The sequence below is a fragment of the Formica exsecta genome, unplaced genomic scaffold, assembly GCF_003651465.1.
Source record: "Formica exsecta isolate Colony F162 unplaced genomic scaffold, ASM365146v1 scaffold81, whole genome shotgun sequence".
Taxonomy (NCBI): Eukaryota; Metazoa; Arthropoda; class Insecta; order Hymenoptera; family Formicidae; genus Formica; species Formica exsecta.
The window spans coordinates 319,315-343,896 of NW_021853581.1; the positions used below are offsets into that span (position 1 = coordinate 319,315).

The 24,582-nt window shown below is 34.4% G+C and overlaps 2 protein-coding genes across 6 annotated transcripts in view; one reads left to right on the forward strand and one right to left on the reverse strand.

The window, feature by feature from the left end:
• The first annotated feature begins 703 nt into the window (after positions 1-703).
• LOC115244355 lies at positions 704-3,896 on the forward strand. Of its 3 annotated transcripts, none has more exons than XM_029821933.1 (9): positions 704-850; positions 1,247-1,345; positions 1,421-1,665; positions 1,737-1,966; positions 2,047-2,319; positions 2,410-2,595; positions 2,665-2,906; positions 2,988-3,302; positions 3,375-3,889. In XM_029821933.1, the coding sequence occupies exons 2-9, from the start codon at positions 1,263-1,265 to the stop codon at positions 3,493-3,495; spliced, it is 1,695 nt and encodes a 564-aa protein (XP_029677793.1). In that variant the 5' UTR covers positions 704-850; positions 1,247-1,262; the 3' UTR covers positions 3,496-3,889. The 3 variants fall into 3 exon arrangements, with proteins under 3 accessions (XP_029677793.1, XP_029677792.1, XP_029677794.1); XM_029821932.1 differs by having other exon boundaries at positions 711-895; positions 3,375-3,896; XM_029821934.1 differs by lacking the exon at positions 704-850 and adding an exon at positions 1,014-1,032.
• An 802-nt stretch (positions 3,897-4,698) lies between these two features.
• The window catches only part of LOC115244356 (elongation of very long chain fatty acids protein AAEL008004), a 40,691-nt gene continuing 20,807 nt past the window's right edge, over positions 4,699-24,582 (reverse strand). For 2 of the 3 annotated variants that reach the window (XM_029821936.1, XM_029821935.1), the window contains exons 2-7: positions 17,297-17,439; positions 14,739-14,929; positions 11,157-11,240; positions 9,288-9,344; positions 8,246-8,351; positions 4,699-7,599 (exon numbers count right to left, since the gene is read on the reverse strand). In XM_029821936.1, the coding sequence (XP_029677796.1) occupies positions 7,034-7,599; positions 8,246-8,351; positions 9,288-9,344; positions 11,157-11,240; positions 14,739-14,929; positions 17,297-17,354 (1,062 nt within the window). In that variant the 5' untranslated portion in view covers positions 17,355-17,439 and the 3' untranslated portion in view covers positions 4,699-7,033. Of the gene's footprint in view, positions 7,600-8,245; positions 8,352-9,287; positions 9,345-11,156; positions 11,241-12,064; positions 12,146-14,738; positions 14,930-17,296; positions 17,440-24,582 lie in introns of all 3 variants that reach the window. The other variant, XM_029821937.1, reaches the window with a different exon arrangement.

Sequence of the window (24,582 nt, forward strand, 5' to 3'; positions counted from 1 at the left end):
TATATTATGTACTGTTTGTTTTATTACTTCCGCAAAGAAACCGGTGGTTCTTCTGAGACATTTACTTACCGACCTCTATACAATCAACAACTTAGTGATGTGGCAAATATAATCATTGTCGCAGACTCGGTTTCTAGGAAATTGACTTATTCCGCGTAGGGTGGATATAGAAAAGGTCGATTGCACGCTAAAGATTTCTTAGAAAAATCTTGAAATATTTACTGAAAAGCCCTCTTAACACGCATTTATAGCGCGCCTATAAAATGCGCTTTTCCATTGTCGAAAGATTCGCGAGCGTTGCTTCGATTAAAATACGTAGTAAATTATTCTGAAGTGGAGTCGAAATAAGATATATCGCTTCGCTCTTCCAAAAAAAAAAAATATATTTATATAAAAAAATGTTCGATAAACTTTACATACATCGGCGAATCCATCCGACAGCGTCCGAATCGTCTGCGAGCAGAAAATAATGGATCGATTAACATAAATACACACACTATATAAAAATTTATTTATATTATAAATGTCGCGACTAACAAGCGCGTGTAGATCGCGAAACAACTTGGCGGGAAATGACAGTTCAAAGAGTGCGCATCACAAAATCGTGAAAGTAATGCCATCTCGCATCAGAAATGTCAAACGTATCAGATGATCAAGCTTTGTCGATAAAATGGGGATTTCTATTATAGATTTTTAAACATGATATGTTGGCACTATTGTGTGTGCGGATTCGAAAACAAATCCATTCACAAAAGTAGAGAGTACGTTACAATAAAGAAGCAACATGCTGCGTAAACGTCAGATGTTGTCAGTCGAATATTGAGTGATATGAAAAAGGTTTATGTGGCCGGTAAAAAAATAAAAATTTCAGTGTTTTTAACATGGCAATCCAAAGGTTAACATTATACGCGCATGATATTCGGGAACATGAATTAAATAACAGAAAAATAAGAAAAATTTGCTCTTACTTATACTTTTTAAAACAATAATAATAATAATATATATGTATATATCCAAATGAGAAGAAGCAAAGTATTTATCTCATAATTTCTATAATAAAAATGCATGCCTTTTGTAATACACACGCAATAATTCTTATCTCTTGTACCTTTTGCAAATATTTTCATTTAAACTGTGCATTGTTTACCTGCTTTTTATTATACAACAAATATGTGTATGGCATTATTGATATATATATATATGTGACATATATGTGATATATATAGATCCACATTTTTTTTCACAGAGAAAAAAATATCGTTATGAGTGAGATTACGAGTATTTTTACATGGACTCGCCAACTTGAGTGCCCACCAACAGCATACAATGATTCGATGAAAAAAATGTTTGTCTATTATTTTATCTATTTACTATGAAATTGTTGCTATTACTATCTTGCTTATTTCTTCATTTCCCTTAGATTGTGCAAGGGAGTACTAGAATTCCTGTGGGAGGATATTTCCAATTCTACATTTCCTGTGGCAGAAGCATGTAAAATAAGAAAAAATATTTTGTTGTATAAACTGAAGCATGGATTGAATGACTCTGCAATTACAGCTATAAAGCATTTAAACCAACTAAAATCTAAGAGTAATACATTGAAACAGCAGATATCTACATTAGAAGATGAGTATGAAGAACAAGATTATGTTGTCAGACAAAAAAGTAAGATAAAAAGAAATATGCATTAATTTTAAGAATATTTTAAAATGCAATGTTAACAAGTTCTATTTCAGTGCAACGGTTGAAAGACATAAAGGACAAGCGTTCAATGATCAGTACGAGAAAAGATTTCCTGAAACTGAAACATGATGAAACCAGTAAGCAGTTGAAAGATTGCGGTGTCATGAGACAAGTATGTCAACGTTTAATGCCAAACACTTCCAAGGATATAGGTCAACAAAAATTGAGAGAGAATCTGGATACAATAGCAGACTTGCGTTCAACTACAAATAAAAAAAAGCAAGTGAGTATTATACTAGAATATTGTTATATAAAATCATAATTTACAGTATAACATCGTTAAAAATGATACTTTGTTAATAGGTTTGGGAAAAGATATCGAATTCTCTTGGTAGTATCGATATACACACATTATGGACACATTTGTATCAAGCATTGTCACAAGATTTAGACAAATTAATGAAGCTGGAGATTAAAAATGATTCTAACAACTCGACTGTAGCGAGCGAGAATATAGATATCGGTATTGCAAGAGCATGTGGCCAAAATATATGCATGATATCAAAACGTATATTGTCTAACGCTAAAGTTAAAATATACCAGCAACGTTTAATGGAATTCATAGAATTAATTGAGGTAATGTGTGGATTTTTTAAACAGCTATAAAAGAGAGATATATTTGTCAAAGAAAATAAGATTAAAATTATTACGTATTTTATCTTGCAGTCGTTATCCCACGAAGATATTAACACGTGGTTAGCTTTAACATTGGAGGTGAAAAAATTAGAAGCTGAACAAGTATATTTGCAAAACGAAGTACAGGGATTGAAGAACAATATCCAGGACAACTTTTTACTTAATCACGATATAGCTCAGTTAACGACTGATATAGAAACAGTTGACGCACAGATGGTACATTTTGGCATTTAATATTTTACGTTTAACACGATTATTGATATTGATATATCAAGTATGTTACAGGACGGATATATAAAGGATATTCAGCAGTCTATAGCCATTTTCAACTCTGCAGCATCGCTTATACTTAAGGCGAAAGAGAAGTTGCAATATGAATTACAAAAGATAGTGGCGTTACAGTCCGACGATTATGATCCGAAATGTTTGAATAACCCGTTGGACATCGAACTGGATATGTTTTATAATAATTTAGATCTCAATGCTTTGCGAAAAGTAATGTTGAAAGGAGATGTGGGACTATACAGGTTGGTAGAAGTTTTATGCGATAAATTTTGCGTTAATATTTTACACGATCATTAATATGGCATGTGAATTATCTCGCACAGATACACAATTTGTAATCTCAGTAAAGTCTCCATTACCACAATTAATCCGCAATTTTCGAGGATTAAAGCTTACTTCCCGATGATACAGATGCCAATATATTGTCTCATAGAATGCTATAGGAATGCGATCGCCAGTATAATTTATACGAAGTTACATTGTTCCGCATCAATCAAAGATATTGATCAATGCACTGATAGATTAGTATCACGAGAAAAATGCGATTATAATAGCCTGGAGCTATTAAGCTTCGGCAAAGTCGTTTGCGACCAGGCACGCGAAGAGATCGAGCATTTTAACGCGATTTTAAGAGCTTGGTAAGTTAATCTATGCAAAATAATATTTCGAGCTGCAATTATCTTGAATTTAAATATATCCCGTTTTTCTAGGACATATCAAGAAGTACAAGAAGCGATGGCGCTTGTCGAAACTACTGTAGACAATGTATCCTTTAAAGATTGGTTGCAGCGTTATAGCTTATTATTGTACATGATACAAAATGGTAAATGATCAAAATGTGCATCCGCCGTTTATCTACACCTATGTTATTATCACGCGTGTGCAAAGAGTTTTGTATAAATATAACGTATTTTTATATACCGAATAGATAAGCTTGTACAAAAATTTCAGAAATACGAGAAAATGCGATAAATTGATAATATAAATCCTTTCATCAAAATTAAATTTTTTGCGAGATATAATTGGTAAAAATAATTAAATAAAATAATTTGCAAATTCTAATTATAATGCGTGACAGAGTATAAGAGATAATGGTACTATCGATATGGAAAATACACAGGAATAGTAAATAGACTTATATTTTTCACAAAAATATGTCACGTAATACATGTAATGAACCAATTGTACGATTAATTAATTTTTGTTATAATAAAATGTAGAAATTCTCCCGATGTAAGAGCACTTGGAATTTTCACAGATCACTCTATCACGAGATTGGCGGCACATGCCCATAAATTGCTTTCGGCGTATCCCACCTCGGCGAGTCACTTGCAACAAAATAACTTCAAGTTCTCGACCGAGTGGGAGAAAAAGATCGCCGGATTGTCCACGTATATTTCTCTTTTTGTACCATACGTATGCATCTAATATCTATTTTATGATCGCTGCAACGATCGTATTTTGGCTGATATTTAACACAAAAAAAAAATTCAACGATGATATTCCACAAAATATAAATTGTAAATTTAAATAGTCGCATGAATGCTTACGTACGGTACATGTGTATAAAATTATTGTAAATAGATCACGATCGAAGAGCTTATTATCAATTTAGATAATAGAAGAATTAATGTTTAACAGTGTTGTGTTTTCTTTCGATAAATGATATGAGATCTGGTGCAATAAATGTCCAAGGATATATTTCTACTTATTTATGAAAGGGAAGGAAATATAATAAATCGAGTCTATTTATATATAGAAATAAGCTCTTCAATTATACACGCCATAATCTATATTATTCAAATTATAAGATTCGAAGGAAGGGCAGTAATCGGACTGGAGGTTTAAGAAAAGTCGAAACCTCAAGTCATTCCTTTGACACGTTTTTTTGTTTTTTTCTTTTTTTTTCTTATGTACGTAGCCGCAACTCTATAACTCGTCCATCCTAGCTCGATTTTATTTATACAATTTTCGCCTCTTATACATACACGCATGTGGATTTATATAAATTAGCACTCTGACCCCTTAATTTGATTTTTTTTTTTTATTATTTCGATAGCACGAAGTGTGGCTTAGCGACCATCGCACCTCGAATTCTCTCTTCTTTTAACGTAATATAAAACTAACTTACCTATATGTACAAGACGCTATGTATTATATATAAATGCGCGAAGCGAGCGAGACAGGCCTTTCGTTGTTTTAATCCTTTGATTTCGGCTGAAGAGAGCTTAAAAGAACCGATAAAACAAATATTTCCAATCTTCATACTCAATCTTTGATATACAAATTCAACATTGCAAAGAAAATACTTATCAGTCTTTTTTAACTTATATTCATTTTTTTATAATTTAACGATTTGTCGATTATTGTCTTATTTTAAATAACATCATCATCCTACCTAAATCGATAGTCCAAATTCCTTCGAGGACGTGGTTCAATTGTTGCGCATCCTGAAGAGATTCTCAATACAAGTCAAAGAACTAACAATCATAGCAGAAAAACTTAACGCACTCGCTTCGCATATTCACACGCGTTAAATAGTGACAACCAAAACGACGAAATGATCCGCGATGAGGGCGTCGTGATGCCAGGACCGGACGTCGACTATTGGGGGCACGAAGAAAGAAGAAGGAGGAAAAGTAGAGGATCGGAGTCCCTCTCGCGAGTCGACAATCACAGAAATCGGTTACTGATATTTCTAACCGATGTCTTTGAGCTTTAAGTATTGAGCAAAGGCACGTCTATCTTCTTAAGACACGCTGACGCGATCGTATCCTTCTTACTCCGGTTCGTTCAACACTAACGTCCGTACTCTTGAGGATTTACGATTCGATTAAGTAAACATAGACTGATTCATTATGGACCGTTTTAATTGTATAAAAAAATTCATAATATTATATAATACATAAAACTCCAATTTTTAATTTCATTCAATAACATTTTGGATTATAAATAACCATCCAGTGTGTGATACTAATGTACAATAAATAAAACTTTTAGAATCTACATAATAGCGAAAGAGAAAAAGAGAGACGAATGAGCAAGGTTCAGTAAACTCTGACGAGACAATAATTCACATAACATCGCTTTAAAGTTGCGAATATGACCGGATGTCAACGACCGTGACTTTTATCACAACGAGCATTCCTCCGATCTACCGCGGTCCTTCTGCGCTAATGAAATTGTGAAACCTCGCATAAAAGTCCGTTCGTCTCATCATCCGGCTCGGTTAAGGTCACCAGATTCTTTTGACGAACCGTGCGTTTCTATTCGCGACCGAAATGTAAACGAAAAGATCTCTCATTTAATTATATAACAGTACCGCGTCAAAATGCAGCTATTGTAATTTACCGTTATTCACTTAATTTTTTCTTTTACATAACGTCAAGATCGCGCCATGTCCGATACGTTCCTCGGAACGGACATCGCAAATTTCTACCAGGAGTACACACGAGCAAGCGATCATAAAATATGCAGAGTTTATTTTTATCGAAGTGGAAAGGACATATTTCCCGACATCGCGAGAGAGAGGGATCGAAGACGATCATCCAAGTATTATATTTCCAATTCGCGAAAGCGAATAAGGAATGTCGACGCGATGATTCATTAGCCGATGTAACTACCGGGGTTCTCAGAAAGATAATTTTTATCGTGTTGTATTCATCGTTCTTTCCCGGTTCTTCTCTACTTCTTTTTTGAATGACTTTATCAAAGTCGCTTAACTTGTTCCGAATGCGACTATAAATGTCTATATACGAAGATTTTTCGTGTAATTCGATTTATATTTATTTCCGAAATAAATAACTCTATTTTTCCCATAATCATCGTGGAGAATCAATGCTCGCGAATTGTCAGCTGATTGTCAATACCAAATCGTTTACTATTCGAGGAGGACATACATTATTGTCAGAGTTTCTAAAAATCGCAGACTTGTTCATTCGCCTTGCTCAAACCTTCGATCTATACCGACGTTAAAAAAACCGGCTCGTTTCTTACGCTCATAAGAGCACCAAGATACGATCTGTCCGAGCGTCCTTCTGCCGTCAGTCGGATTACGGTTACGTGCGATCTTAACTAGAGCTAGCTAGCTAGAGAGTTGCCACGCGTGTCCGTAAAACATCAATATTTGTATACCCCGAGCCGAAAGCGTGCGACGCAATTTTGTACTTTTTTCTTTTTCTTTTGATAAGGAAATGCGTCGATCTCGGTGAAGCCTTTGATCCTTCGCGTGATATTGACAGATTAGGGATAAAGAAAGAAGGAGAGAGAGAAGAAAGCCCGCTGGATCCTTCGACCTTTCCGTGGAAAGGAAAACACGACGTCGCGTGGCGAGAGAGAAGATCGACTAGGCTAAGCGTTCGCTCGAAAGTCACTCGACATTCGCGAACGATTTTCGGAGGCTGAGCTCCGTCGCTAAGCTTTCGCCATTCACGTAATAATCGGCGGCATCCCTTCTCCTGGGTGAGAAACCGTTGGCGACGCCGTTAGCGATACTGCCGTTCGCAATGCGGTTTGCAACGCCGTTCGCCCTGCCGTTGACGATGCCATTGGTGACGCCGTTAGCGATGCCGTTCGCGTGTTTGCCCTTCGATTGATCGCCGTTAGCGATCACGCCGTTCGCCATCACGGCGCCCGATTTCCTGGGCCTCTTCTCCTGGTAACTCTGCTGATAGAACTCCTTGAACAGGAAGAGGAACATGACGGCGTGAAGACCGATCCACCAGACAAACGCTTTTGGATAGTTGCACTCGATGAAGAGCAACTGGAAGGCATGGACCATGATGGCGATGAACTGTAGCATCTGGAATGCGGTCAGATATTTCTTCCACCAAAGGTAGGGTTGTACCTTTGGACCCATCGCCGCCAGAAGGTAATACGTATACATCACGATGTGAACAAAGGTGTTTAATAAACCGAAGAAGGTCGAGTGGCCGCCTGGAAGATTAATCATTAGCAGTAATTAATATGAAAATCTTTACCCACTTCTTAGTTTACCGTTTATTAGAGACATTAATGTGAAAATTATGAGAGAACAAAAATCGCATTCCCCAGATTATTTATAAATTAATTGTTTCAAATTATTTATCATTATTAAATTAATCATTTGTACGTTTAATTGACATTATCATATTATCTTTCTAATTGCTTTATATTTATTATATATAAAAAAAATATCATTATTAATGGAAGTTTATCACACGATTTTTAAAATTAAAGAGAAAAACCTCAAGTTCTTTCGAAAAGAATTTCTGATTAAAAAGCATATATTTATTTATTTATATATATATTTCTATATCTCTTATAATGAATACTAAATAATAATTTAAAGATAGTATATAACATACAAAAAAAAACAATTATTTTCGTAATTTCTCAAAGAGTGTAATCAGCATGACTTGCATGTCGGTTTCGTAATAACCAATGCATTTGTACATACACATGAGGAAGACTCAACTTTCTAGAATACAACGCAAAAGATTGTGCGATGACATTGACACAAATTAGTTTTGCAAAATCGACCGAGTTGCAACGAATCAGTCATGTAAGAAATTTTGGTAAACAATTTCCTTTTTTTACCTACCAGGGGTGAACTTGACACCGAACCAGACCGACATGGGCATACAACCATGATGAATCACATGTAATGTAGACACGTGATTGTTCTTCTTTCTCAACACAAAGAAAATCTGAAAAAGAATGCGCACGATCAGCACACACGGAGATTATAATCGAATATACATTGATATACAGGATATTCCAAGTCAGGTCAATGAAACTTCAGGATTTTATAGAAAATTGAATTTGGAACAAAAAAGTTCCTATAAATATAGATTCAGAAATATTTCGTTAAAAAGTTATGTAAAAGCAACCATCAACGATCCCTTTTCCATTCGACGTTGTCGGGGAAAGCTCGCTCGTGGAAACCGGAAGTATCGCGAGTCACGTCACTTCGCCGAAGAAGAGGCCCGCGCCTCGATCGACGTCCTGTCGTGCAGATGGTGTTAGCGGAGGACGCGGATTACGAAAATGTATTCCGGGAAAATTTCAGCTGACCCTGCGCGCGACGCTTGATACACGCGATCGGAGGTTCACGCGATTCTCGACAATTTTCTCAGTATTGATGTATCACTTAATAAACTTCGAAAAATCACGTTTTTTGATGATTTTTAAAAATAACTTCAAATCCTTCAATAAAAATCCTTCATTCATTTGAAAAAAAGTAACAAAATAGATCTGATGGGTAATTAAATAACAAACTAAATTACACCAATTTCATTTAATTCTGATAAGGCATTCAAAAAAAAATAAGCTCAAAACAACAAAAAAAGCAGAAACTTGAAAAAACCACCTTTCGATGGTCTTTGTATAAACGCTACATTCGTAATGCAAACATTTCAAATACAAACATGAAAATGTTCTTATTAAATTTTGATCATAACTACTTATAATTACTTACAGAGAGTTTATTAACTATAACTTTTTAACGAAGCATTTCCGGTCCTATGTTTATAGGAACTATTTTGTTCCAAATTCAATTTCCTATAAGACTCTGAAGTTTCATTAACCTGTCCTGGAACACCCTGTATATAAAGAGAAATAATTAGTATATACTCTATACGTACCGTGTCCATGAATTCGGTAAATTTCGAGAAGTAATACCACCAGCTTGCGTGGACCATCTGCGATTACGAAACATCAATTAGGAAGAACTTCTCAATCGCCCCTTCTCTATCTCAAATTTATGTGCGAAATTCTCTTTTACTTTACTTTACTTGCAAAATATAATCCTCAAATGTAATATTCCTAAATTTCTTTTATATTCCCGTATCAAACATCAAGATACACGCTTAAAATATCTTTGAACATTTACTATACAAGTAAATTAGAAATTAGTTTTATTTAGAAACAAATAGTTCGTGTTAGAACAATTTGGGGGAAAAAATGATTTCTCAATCGATTGACCGTGTACAGATAATTATCACTTTAACGTAAATAGAATAAAAATAGAGACATTTATCGAGACCTTTAAAAAGCAATTTTCAGATAGTGCTAAAAACATCGCGGGAACACATCGACATATATTGTCATACATTAGTGTATCCGAAAGTCCGTGAAAAGATAATCGTCATTAAGAACGGAGTGCGTCTCAGTACAATATGTCAGTGCAATGACAGGAATTAATGTAATGCGATGATGCGTGAATGAAAGAAGATTACGTAACTTGCAGCGTGCTCGTTGCTACTTTTAAAAGACGCAGTATTTCTCATCACAACACATGTGTTAAATAATGTTAATTATAGGCGGTTAACTATAGTTTAGTTTAAAGTTATTCTCTATCGCAAACTCTACCAAGTTCGTCTACTACCTACCGGTTTTGATTCTTCTTTAAATACACTATACGAGAGTTATTCGGAAATCAACTTCCTAGGTTGATTTGATTGGTAGATTTGCAAAATAAAACAAGAAACAGGAAGAAAAATTTTATTATACACAAAAATTACTTGCATATATACGCTATTTTTCACAATCGCAAGGTGCCAATCCAGCACAAGTTTTTGTATGCCATCATCAAAGTACGGTGCCGCCAAACTGGAATCAGCCAACTTCCAGTACTGCTCATCAGCTCCACGTTGCCCTTGAACCACTGTGTTCCTAGCTATATTTTCATACATGTGAATAGGTGAAAGTCCCTCTGCGCAAGGTCCGGGCAGTAGAGTGGGTCGAAGGCCTATTGCACTATTCCAGAAGTTCCAATGGGAATTTTCGATCACCTTGCACCAATTGACTTTCACCTGTTTACACGCACAAAAGTGTGGCTGAAAACGCAGCAATTCGAAGGCAACAAGGAGTCGATGAGTGCTAGGAGTTGGCTGACGAGATTTCAGTTTGGAGGCATCATATTTTGATGAGGGCATACAAAAGCTTATGCCGGGCTACAACAAGTGTCTCAATTCGAATAGCGATTATGTCGAAAAGTAGTGTACATATATAAGTAATTTTTGTGTATAATAAGACATTTTTCCTGTTTCTTGTCTTATTTTGCAAGCCTATCGAAGGTTGATTACCGTATAGCCCTCGTACGTACAGACTCTAATAAGTACGGTGACTACAGGAGTGATACAGAACCGGTCACATTGATTCACTTACAGAAAAAAATGAAGCAAGTTCTTGATAAAGGAAAAGTTCCCGAAATAATCCTTCAATAAAAAAGATAATTATTAATTTATATATCAGAGAAAGAAGTGTGACATATATAAAATATATAAAAAAAGATTTAAAGTACAATATAAATTCTCTAATCGTTTGATATATGAAATGTTATGAGGATTGCCTTTCTTTTTTTCATTAAAACACTTCGAGTTAATTTTTTTTTTTTTTTGTTTGACCGGCGCTGCGCGTTATGAGATTAGACTATGCGGAAAACAAAGAAATAATATTAACATTAACATGACGAGGAAGAATGATTCTGTTAATCACAAAACATCACCCACCCTTAATACTTCAGGTCTGTCGCTGTAGTCTACAGGTTGACACCTTAGAGAATAGTCTCCAGTCAGCCAGCCGGATATCCCTATCTGCAACCACATTCGCCCAGAGGCCATTCGCCGATCAATCAAAAGAAGATAAAGATGATAAAAGGCCAAAGGTATATAAAGTAGTATTGCATAAGCCTAACTAAAAGAGCTATGCTATAAGATATGTGCAAAACTTCACGAATGTCACGTCGCACCTTCCATCAAAAAATAGTCGCAATTAAAAGGAAGGAAGAGAAGTCATCTCGACTTCTTTTGTGTGTATTCCCGAAAAAAATTTAACAATTTCAAATTTCTTTCTTTCAGTTCACAAAATGATTAGAGACACATGTGACATTTCTAATTAACTACAAAAATTATTCTGCGACTCTTTTGCAACAAGGTGCGATATATATTCAACATATCCGATAAACATTTAATGAATATCTAAGCTTGCGAAAGATTGTATCAAGGCGCTCGAAGGGTATGTCAGGCTTTTTATATGAGATGAGCAGAAAAGCGTAAGCTCTTCGACGCCAAATCACACGTCTCCGCATCATTTATTCGCCCTTGCAGCCAAGCCTTCGTTCGGAAATACGAAATTCGGACCCCCTTCTACAAAATTAATTCTACAATATAGTTGTAAAGATGAGTAATCCTTAATCCAAGCTAAGTATATATGTATCAGCAGTTCCACAGCTTGGTGTGTGATGATCTGTATCTGTCAAGGTTGTTCATATACATATATATATGTATACACATTGCATCGGTAAATAAATCAATTCGGTTCTATGATCTTGAAATTGTCGTCTCGTTGAAATGTAGAAGATTCGTCTCGTCGAACGATCCAGCTAGATTACAGACGCGCTTGGTTGGCACGCACTTACCCTTATCGCGGTGGGGCTGTTGGAGTAGTCCACTGGCTGGCAGCGGTAACTATAATGGTTCCACCATCCGCCCATGAGACACTGCGCGTTGCAAAACAAACGTACAATCATGCTTTCACACACACAGCTTTGTCATTGGCGCATTCCCGAATTGCCACTCGTTCGCGAATTCGAAAGGCTCGTAATCGATCGTCAATCGGGCGCTCTTGTTATTTAACTTATTATTTCTTTTCGCGACATATTTATTGAAAAATTTGCTTCTTTTTTTTGCGTCCAGATATTTTATTGCATATTTTGAAAAAATTGCAACGGTATATATAAAACAAGGTGTCTACTCAAATCTTGTATAAAAATTCCCTGAAAATTCTCTGGTCTTCCAGGTATTTTTGTTCAAAATTCCAGATAAAGAAAATATTTTTTGATGCAACTTTTTAATATAAGTTTTTTTATTGCATGCGTTTCCTAATGTTTTTCATTCATACGAAGGAAAGACAGAGAGTCTCTTAAGTTTCAAGTGCTATATTTGTAAATGTACTGAAAAAAACTGAATAACTTTCGAAAGATAAACATATTTTTCACTTGCATATAAAATTTTCATTTTTTTATCACTAAAAATTACAATAAAGAGTAAATAAAGAGTATGTACTGCATATTCAATATTTTGTTAAGACATTGAATATATAAATAAATACATATAAATATATTAGGTCTACCGGAAAGTTCTGTCCGTTTTTGTAATAAAACAAAATACAAATTTTTATTACCGTCAATAAACTTTATTAAATAATGTAATTGTCATTATTATTAATGATATTGTCAGCAACTGGATAATTTAAATACAGCAGTCCAAGAAAAGAGGCCGGCGATGTCCAATAGGAAGAACATCATACTGCATCATGATAATGCCAGGCCACATGCTGCTTTGGATACTCGTCAAAAAATTGCAGAACTAGGCTGGAAAATTCTGTCGCATCCACCATATTCCCCGGACTTAGCACCCACCGACTATCACTTGTTTTTGTCCTTACAAAATTTTTTGAGGGGCAAAAAATTCAAAAATGAAGAAGATATCAAACAAGCACTGGTTCAATTTTTCGCATCAAAAGATAAAACATTTTTCGAAAATGGGATATACAAATTGCCCTCACGCTGGCAAGAAATCATTAATAATAATGGCAATTACATTATTTAATAAAGTTTATTGACGGTAATAAAAATTTGTATTTTGTTTTATTCCAAAAACGGACAGAACTTTCCGGTAGACCTGATATATTTATAATATATTTTAAACACATAATTTACTTGGCTCGCCGACTATTTACAATATAAAAGCAAAATTATCAAAAAAAAAATTTTTTAAGAAAATTCCCTGAACCCCAATAAAATTCCATGAGAATTCCCTAATTTTTCCAGGTACAAAAAAAAATCCCTGAGAAATCCAGGTTTTCCATATTTTTCCAGGTAATAGACACCCTGATAAAAGTGCGTGAGTTTAATCAAGGAATGCACTAATAACAAATATATTTGTTGTAGATAATCAAATTGATCGTCGTGACTGTTAAGATAGAAAGTTTTCGTTAGACATCGCTTCGCGTTCCAGTGGCTGCCAGCGGACACGGAAAGATCGCGAAATCATCAGTTAAATAAGCAGCGTGCTATATCTTGAGATCATTATCATTCGTTCTCAACCGTGTCGCGACGAGCATCGGACTTCGATGGTGACTTCAAAACTCAACGATAACTTCGAAAATCCGAAACTGCGCAAATCGCATAATTGTAGAAATCCAGAAATTATCATAATTTATTAACAGATAATTGAAAAGTCTTGAATTTTAAAAACAAAATTTTATGAAACCCGAAATTTTTCCGGATTTTGTGTCGATTCATATATACATACATACATACATATACAGGGTGTTCCAAGTCAGGTCAATGAAACTTTAGGGTTTTATAGGGAAATGAATTTGGAACAAAAAAAATCCTATAAACATAGGTTCGAAAACGCTTCGTTAAAAAGTTATAACTAATAAATTCTCTGTAAGTAATTAATTATGATCAAAATTTAATAAAACATTTTCGTGTTTGCATTTGAAATATTTGCACTACGAATGTAGTGTTTACACAAAGACCATCAAAAGGTGGTTTTTTCAAGTTTCTGCTTTTTTCGTCGTTGAAATTGGTGTAATTTAGTTTGTTATTTAATTACTCAGCAGATTTAGTTCGTTACTTTTTTCTGTTGAATGAAGAGTTTTGAAGGTATTTTTAAAAATCATCAAAAAAACGTGATTTTTCGAAATTTATTAACTATATAACTTTTTAACGAAGTGTTTCTGAATCTATGTTTATAGGAATTTTTTTGTTCCAAATTCAATTTCCTATAAGACCCTGCAGTTTCATTGACCTGATCTGGAACACCCTGTATATAGCTTTTAAAAACATAAAAAGAGATTCTCTCATTTATTCTGACTATTTCTAAGATTTGAAAATCTTTAACCTACGACGAAATTTGCATGGCAAAAAATACGGAAAATCGAAGAATAGCTGAAATAGAAACAGGAATAATCTCCAACCTTTTACGTCTCCTGAAAATTTTTCTTTGTATTGAATAAAGTTTCCTGAATCTGTCTGTCTCGTAACAGTTTGTATTGTAAGAGAGCAAATATCGAATTCTCACCTCATAAAACAGCCACGCGGAGAAGATCACTTGAAACAGGTTGTAGACTACCAGAGTATCCTTAAGTTGGAAAGGTTTTCGGTTCTCCATAATCTTTGGACCCAATACTTTGACGACGTAGACATAACCGATGCAAATGAACAACGTGGGAAAGGGCGAACTCATCAGCAACCAATCAGTCGTCCTTGTATCTGTAAAAAAAAACATCAAAGCGATTCACGAGAATGACCTTGAGTTGTTTTTCGTTCTTTCCTCAAAATATTTTATATAAAATCATCATATATATATCAAAAAGGAGAATTTTGGTACGGTTCCATCTGCATCAATTAGTATTGAAATTGTCAAAATCAAAATTTATGTCGTTTGGCCGCTTTTATTTTCAGAAATAAATCTGCTTGGTTTCATCGTGGCAACAAAGTGAGTGCAACAAATATGCGGATATGGCCGGGAGCGATATCCTTCTCTTTCTCTCGCCTACAACTGGGAGTGATCCAGTGACCATGATTTAACGGCGGTAAAAATCACCGTCTTGTCCTTGAGCGCGAACGCGCGAGATTTCATCGCTTCGAAGGACCACTCAGGCATGCACATGACGTCCTTTCATGCGATGTCTGGCGCACTTTTTTCATCATTCTCGTCCTTCGAGGGTTCAATCACTCTCCCTTGCTTTTCCCGTGACGTAGATTGGTACATATTTGCGTCACATTGCGATTAATTTCTTAAAACTTCTTGCCAAACAAAAATCAACGAATTGATGAGCGAAACGAATAAAGAACAGCAAATATGTTTTATTTATGTAAATATATATAAAAAATGAGAGAGAGATTATGCAAATTCTTTTCGGAATAGAGATAAGTATATGAATAAGAATCATAATTCATTTACATATGTCAGAAAATGTTTCGGCGTTTATAAATAAGAAATTTACATATAAACAAGAAAAATTACTTGTATTATTTACGAATGCAAATATTTTTACGAAAAAAAGACTACATGTGCGTAACCAGTAATTTTATTTCAATTTTCAATTTTCAATTCTTTTCGGAATAGAGATATATGAATAAGAATCATAATTCATTTACATATGTCGGAAAATGTTTCGGCATTTATAAATAAGAAATTTACATATAAATAAGAAAAATTATTTACATTATTTACGAATGCAAATATTTTTATGAAAAAAAGACTACACGTGCGTGATCAGTAACTTTATTTCAATTTCAAAAAATGGAAATTTAAAAAAAAAAAAAAAGTTTGCAGCTGTGAAAAATTACATGTATTTTTACGGGAAAACATGTGTGTCTTTTTCAAAGCCACAGCGTAAATTTTTCTTTATACATGCGTCAAGCAATTCACACTTTTCGCATGGAAATCACAGGCAAAACGATTAACTAAACTGATTATGAAACTGAGCCATATGTCAATGAAACACTTTGTATTCGCTGTTTTAATGTACACGTTGTTGCGCGTATCTTTCGCGTTCTAATCGAATGTTGGTTAATATTTCGATAAACACGGATCGTTCTCTTTATCCAAGTAAATAAACGACCAAAGAATAAGCGCAATTAAATTATGAATCACACCAATAAAACCGTTGTAAGATATCGGATTTCCCTCGGATAATCGACCGATTGCGAAAAAAAACTCTTGCTGCGATAAAACCAACAGTACGTTATTCATACAGACTGAAGAATTTTTCATATTTTACTAATTTTATGATAAGTATCAGAAGCATATTTTTTTCTTACGTCCGCTGTACTTTACGTACGCAGCGCAAGGTTTCTTGACGAATTGAAAGAATTTTTACAGATTTACCAATTTCTCCGAAATATATATAATACATATTTAGAGAATTATTATACAGAATATAAAACGCCCGCGGGATATCCAGCAAAGTCAAATATATGACTTATCTTTGAACATCTATTGCCTCCGGAGAGGATATCCTCTCGATATATGTGCATTTATATTATTTCACAAATCATTTGAAGAGTAAATATAAAATTTTTAACACAATTTAAATCAACGGATAAAAATTTATGTATCTGGATTTGATTATTGAGATATAGAATTAAAATTATAAAAAGTTTGATTACAAAACTGTTTTATATATAATCCAAATACCTGTAAATCTTATAAACAGCCGTACAGAATCAAGAATGAATTGAAGAGACGTAAACGTTTGAATACAATATTAACAAGACATCCGCGGAATTATCTAACAGCTGTTACACGAAATATAAAGATAAACTCAACAATACGATAGTATCTCGCGCTATTTATTGTTTTTTCTCGTACATTAATTATGTAAATTCGAAGGATATAATACCGCGAAGAGGCGTTCATTTATCGCGCGGCTCTCGAAATGATCGCGCAACTACGTAATCGTCAATTATAATATGTCGATGATGTCATCATGCATGGCACGCTTCTAGGCACCATAGAATTGAATTTTTGCTCTGTTTCATTATCATTCAAATCATTTATCAATATGCAAAACGTATGTATTTCTTCTCGACTCCCTCGCATGTTTTTGTTTATTCCTTTTGTTTACTCACCTGCGTGTTTGTCCAACATATCGTGGAACCGATCTATGTACTGCATTATAATCGACATTTTGCCAGAGAGCTATCTTGAGATCTTCTTTAGACGGAAATCTCCTGGAGCGAAGTCTATTGTTCCCGCGGCGATCACCTCTTTTCTGAAAAACAGAACAACGAATTCTCGAATTATAATAAATTATAATATTGTAATTATAATAACAAAAAAACATATACATTAAAAATAAAATTTTTTTTTATCGTATAAATATATTCTTTTAATTTTGATTTTTTTTTTTTTTTTACTTAAATAAATATATACTTTGTTTCCAAAAATGTATGAAGATAAAAAATTATTTATTAAAATCAAGAAAACCTGTGTTTTTGAAACAAGCAGCCAAAAATTTAAAAATGTTTTTTTAAAGGAAGTAATTTAATATAATAAAAATAACAAAACAAATTTTTTTATTTGCAAATAAAAACATATATTGCTTTTATTTTATATTTTACTAATTCAAATATATTTGCTATCTGATTGAAATAATTAATTTGTTTGCAAGTATATAAATAAATAATTTTTTTAAATAAAAAAAAATCGTTTGGATTTAGTACATTTTTTTCAGTGTAATAATAAAAAAACACAGTTCCTACAAGATATCGTGACATTAATTAGCCTTGCGATAGACAACGCATTCGGAACCACTTCAAAAGATACCTATCTTCTTTATTAAAAAGTCGTCAGTAAAAATTAATAAATTATATCGTGTAGTCCCCCTTTTTCCTTTCCCCAATTAATCAAAACATATAGAATTATTATAATTGATCTGCTGTTTTCATTATATATTTTTCAGCGATGTAGAATCGCTAAGAAAGAATGAAATATGTATTAAAAATAATTGCTAATTTCATAATAAAATTTTGAACCATATTTAATACAATAATGACAGCTATTGCTGTCATTATTGTATTAAATATGGTTCAAAATATATATTTCGTTCAAATCATCGCCCTCTCTCTCTCTCTCGACGGTAGACTCGCTCATCTGAGGTAGCCGCTACTGTTACAGCTACCGAATTCTTTCTTCGCGAAAACGATTACGCGACACAATTGGACAAGACGATGTCGCGCAACTCACCGGGTTCGACCATGAAACGACGAGAAACGTGGCCTTGAACCATTATACCAAACATGTTCGTATATATCGTACACAATGACACGATTGAATTTCAATTCCTTCGCGGCTCCGGGGAGGACGAGTGCTCCTATAAATACACAAATGATGCGCTCGCCACTTTGTTGTGCATTTCTCTCTCTCTCTCTCTCTCTCTCTCTCTCTCTATCTTCGCCATTCTGGAATCTACTAATCCTTGCCGATCCTCCCGAGACTGACATCGTCTGTATTTTATGTAATATACGTCAAATCAAACGTAATTCATCGATCGAGCAACTAAGCCCGTTGGTTGAGTGCAACAAGAAGATGACTTTTCGATTAAAAAATAATATCAATTTTTGCAAATCATTAAAAAAATAGAAGCTAATGATTTTATTAGTGGTTGTTGCGTTAACGATGCGGACAGTTGTTGCATGTGTCCTACTTGTCCAAGGCTATGAATTATGGCACTTTCATATGTCAGCTTGTTTCTTATCAAAATAAAAAAATTAAATAAACACTTGAATTTTGCAGACGATACGAATTGGAAAGAATTAATCGTTAAAATTAAAACTAGCCAGCTTAGCTTAATCGGTCGGCGCTAATTGATAATAATATATGCACGAAAATCTCGATGGATTTTTGAATTTTTTTCACGTTCCTGCGAAAAGTAACTTTACTACGGGACTAAAGACTAAAAAGGAGAAACAAATGTATCATAACACACACATTTCACATATAAGAAAATGAAAAAGTTATTTCAATTTCTACACTTCGGGACGGAGAACGAAATTAACAGGTTGCCTAGTAACCCACTGCTCGTTTGCCACGGTTCAATAACCCGTTGAATTTCGTGAGAAAAATTCACCAAAGAATTCTCGCATAAATAATTTCAAATACATATAGCCACCGATCTCGTTCCTTCCGCGTTGAACGAATCTCAAAAGGAAAAGAAAACTAAAAGAAAAACCATCCGAGTCTCAAAATCTAAAAATAAATTTCCGATTTTCGCGATGTGTTATTGATAAGGTATCTATTTTATAGATACCATGTTTCGTACGAGATATCTATTACATAGATAACTTCAAGTGCCACTTGCGGCACTTTCCGAATCTCTCGAGAGTATCGGTATCGAGAGGAGATATAATAAATGACTGGTCATGATTAATAGTAATTAATATTTCCTCGCGTAGCCGTCTTACAAGCGTAAAAAAAACCAAATTTTTCGGAAGATTTCGCGAAGAGCCAGGGAGAAGAGGATCCAGGCCGAGAACGAATGGAGGTCGATCCGAATCCTCCAGAGCGCGACGATCGTCGTAGCTTTAGGTGTTTTGCCTGCTTGCAAAACGAAAAGCCGAAAACGCGCCGAGCAAGCGAAATATCGCCGGGATTATGTTGCGAAAACTGTATACATTATAACAGAGTCGAGCGCGACAGAAAATGGGCCGGATCGTATATATATGCATGTCTGTTGTATGACATTACGCAAGAAATCGGTTGGTCGCACCTGCGTAAGCACGTGTATGTGTGTATGTATATATATGTAAGTATGTGTATGCCTGTGTGTATGTATGTGTGTACGTCGTCCGTCTCCGTCTACCTGAAACCGTCATCTAATCTAATCAAAGAAAGGGGGAAAGATTGAAAGAGAAGAGGTAACGGATGAAAACGCGTGCATCTTTTGCACACGGTTACTTATTACTAATATATACTTTTTACTAGAGATGTAAAAAAACCGGTTTTTTTTTCAATAGAAAAAAAAAAACAGTTAAAGAAGAACGTGTTTCTTTTTCATTATTTTTTTAAATATAATATCATTTTTCTTTATATTTTTTTTTTTTGTTAACATAATAAAAAAAACTAAAGTTCTTATATTTTTAATTTATTTTTTTTCGAAAGTAATTAATTTGCGATAATTATAATATAAAGACATATTAAATAACTGAAAAAAAAAAATTTTTTTGAAAAAAAACGGCTTGTTTTTTTAATAAAAAACAGGTTTTTTGAAAAAAAAAAATTGTTTTTTTCTATTTACTTATTAATAAGAGATATCTCGAGTAACGGTTTACGATTTGTGTGGCTCCGAAACCACAGTTCGGCAGCAACGGGAATCTTGTTAATGATTAATATATACAACCTATATATTTTTCTATTTGAATATATTTTACACGCGCGGACACACATTCACACTCTTCCCACATACACTGTAATTCATCTCGGAGTCGCGTTGTCGAGTCGTTATCGGCGCTTGAGACATTTTTTTTTAAATTATTACTTTGCATCAAGTGATCCTATTGATGCAATCTCGTTCTCAATCTCAATGTCGCCTCGATGTTCCCGTATATACAGGATGTCCCAGAATTAGACTGACAAACTTCAGGTGGTTATAAAGGACACCAAAACAAGCTAATTTTGTCAATAAACCAGTGTCCGCAAATGAACCGTTTTGACACCAGAGAATCAAAGACTAACAAGGGCAAAAATCTTCAAAAAAAATTTTTTTTTTCAAAATTTCATTAATATAATTTTGAAATTTTTTCAAAATTTTATTACTGCGATTTTAAAATTTTTTCAAAATTTTATTAATGCGATTTTGAAATTTTTTCAAAATTTTATTAAATAGAGGTGTTTTTACCATGAAACTTTTGTATAAAACATTTTTTGATATCTCGAATAATTTTTGATATATATCGAGAAAAGCAAAAAACTGCTCTACATGTGAGGGGTGATTTCACCCCTTAGAAGTTTTTGGATCGCAACTGAAAATTTCTAAATTTATCTGTTTACACCCCCCTCCCCCTGATGTCCTTTATAACCACCTGAAGTTTGTCAGTCTAATTCTGGGACACCCTATATAAGGCCCGTATGATCGCGCATCCGCTGGACCACTTTAATCGATAACCCCGAGCGTATCCTCGTTGAGACTAGATGGAGAAAAAAAAGGTCCGCGGAAAGAAGACTTCTCTATGCAAGTCATCTCAAAGCGAGTTTGCTCCGCGAAAATAAATTCGCGGGAGGCCTCGTCCATTTTCCCTCGCGTTTCATTTTCGCGATAGAGAATACCGCCGCGCTACAGACAGGTCACAGTATCTTTATTTAGCCTATAAGACACACCTATCCGCGTTTATTTATAGCCCAAGATAAAATTGCGAAGCAATGATAACAAAATTTCACTTCTATATCTATATCTATATGTTGTATTTTATATCGTTTATACATTGTTGAAAAACACAATATGGATATGTTAAATGGTAACACTATGTTAATATTTTAACACAAAATGAATGCAAACTCAATAGCAATTTGAAAGAAATTTTGCGTAAAATCAATATATTTTTAATAATAAAATTATATAACTTAGAAAAAATGTTATTGACGGTCAGTAGTCACTCTCACTCTTATTGTAGAATAAAAATAAATTTTTTTCTGTAAATTTTAACAGATAAATCCTATCACTAATAATACGGAACATATCTATTGTGCAAAACTAAAAATATGTGCACATTGTGTTATTTTTACACTTTTTTTCAGTTGTTTTAATAATTTAATATTTTAGTTCAATTAAGATAACAGCGTCAAATCAACATATATGAATATGTTAAATATTTAACACAAAAATGTTAATCAACACATTTTTTAGCAAGAAAAATATAAATTTTCCAATCGTATAAAAAAAATTTGTCCTCTTATCAATCTTAATCGATGTTTTAATAACCGATATATATGTGCTACACTGAAATATTTATTTATTTATTTATAAACGGAAAAAAGTCCTTTTAGTACAAAAAGAAAAATGTGATTATAATTTCAACATTATCAAAAAAAAACGCAGAATAAGATTCTGAGAGAAAAAATGAAAAAAGACAGACATTAAAAGTTACAAAAAAAAATAAAAATAAAAATAAAAAAAAAAATCTAATATAGCACATGTTTAAAAAAAAAAAAGCTTTCTTTTTGGCGTAATTACAGAAATCTCTCTGCAAATCACCGCGTGCAACAATAATATTCCTTATAGAAACGGTGACATCGCGATGCGGTGGCGTCTTTATCTACTTGCGCAAATAAACGGCAGGATGCTATCTGCTGGTTGCATAATGATTTTTACGATAATCGCGGGGCGGCATAATGAGTTCGCGTAACACAGCCGCATCGTTCGAAGGGCTAAATCGGGACGTGATACAACGTCGACGACGACGACGAGGACGGTAATGACGACGACGATGTCGACGGCGACGTTAGTAGTAGCTGCGCCCACTGGAACGCGTCCAATCTTGCGAACGCCGGTCGTGAAAGTGCCTTTAAAGTCCGAATCGTCGTTGATACGCCCTGTGGAATCGGCTGCGTTAAAACGAGAACCGCAGAAAAATCAACAAATGTGTCTCACGAATTCCAGGGACTCAAGCCCTATCCCTAACAACACACCTTCTCCGGAGGACAACCGGAGAGTATCCAGAGGACATTAAACATCCTCTGGATAACCTCTGGATGGTCTCTGGATGTCCTTTGGACATCTGTGCTGTTAGGGATATACCTCATATCACTATGTTTTGATTTAAGGAGGAACTGGACGGATCGAATCAGTTACGTCAAAAATTAATAAATTAATAAATAAGTTATTAATGATTAATAAGTTATAATAATAAATGCATTTCGAGATTCATAAATTTCATAAATTTCATTGTGCACACACAGAGCACTTTTAGCCTTTTAAAATGTAAAATTAATGATTAATTTGTGAGTTAAAGTAAAGATTTGCCCTGTAGAATTAAAATTTTTATTTTTATGAATTTTTGTGTCGTACAGTTAAAATCGTTGTACAGTCATTATAAAAATGTTAGTTCGATATAAGATAATATTTACGATTTTGAGACTATTTTCTACAAGACAAATCTTTACTTTAACTAAAAAATTAATTATTAATTTTATATTTTAAAGAACAAAAAGTATTTTGTGTGCGCAATGTCAAATTCATGTGAATCTCGAAATGTATTGGATTTATTAACTTTTGAAGTAGCTTGATTTGTCCAATTGCTCCTTAATTTGTTCGAAAACAAAAAAGAACTCTTTACTCCTCTCATCAAAAACTTTCGAATCAAGAAACATGGATGGTACCAATGAAAAAGTGACCGTGATCGCAAAACTTGTATCTTTCCAAAAAGAATCATTTGCGTGTGCAATATTTTTTTCTCCCACAAATTTCTTGTTTAGACATAAAAAAAAAAAACACATTTTGTTCAGACATGGAAAATGATCGTAATTGTGAAAAAATATCCGAAGAAAAAAATCGAATTAAAGACTCTTCGTACATGTCACGTCCGTATATTTCTCGTTTCATATACTTGTACTTTAGAACGACCGTGCTTTACGTTAGACGAAAATAATATTCTCGTCATGTCCGCGCGATTTGTCAAAGTTAGACGCACGCGGCACCGCTTGATGCCGCATGGCAGGCCGAAAGTGCAAGTATAACTATTATATACGACGCAACCAGCCGGTGCACTTAAGTAATAGTAACTCGCGCGTTTGAGTAACGGAACGAAGAAAGATGGCAAATACGCAAAGGGAGAGAGAGAGAGAGAGAGAGAGAGAGAGAGAGAGAGAGAGAGAGAGAGAGAGAGAGAGGGAAAAAAAAAAAAAACAGAGAGAGAGAGAGAGAGAATGGAGAAAGGTCTATCGCGGACTCGGCATGCCGTCGTCGTTGACACTTCGAGAAATTGCAGTCGCGTGCTGTCACTGTCCAGCGCGCCGGAGAAAAGTGCCGGGTCGACGACGACTGTTGGAGAGAGAGAGAGAGAGAGAGATAGAGGGAAAAGGAAAAAGAACAGAAAGAAAGAGAGAGAGAATGGAGAAAGGTCTATCGCGGACTCGGCATGCCGTCGTCGTTGACACTTCGAGAAATTGCAGTCGCGTGCTGTCACTGTCCAGCGCGCCGGAGAAAAGTGCCGGGTCGACGACGACTGTTGCGGATTACGGGGCTTCGATATAATGAACCCCGCAGTTGGCTCTCGACGAAGTATAAAATTATGAAATTCGATTATGCAGCATCTCCCACGTCAGATACTGCTCAATCAAAGTATTTGGTATATGTATATGTATAATACATAAAGGGTATTTGAAAAAGTGTTTCGTAGAGATATGCAAAGCTATATATATA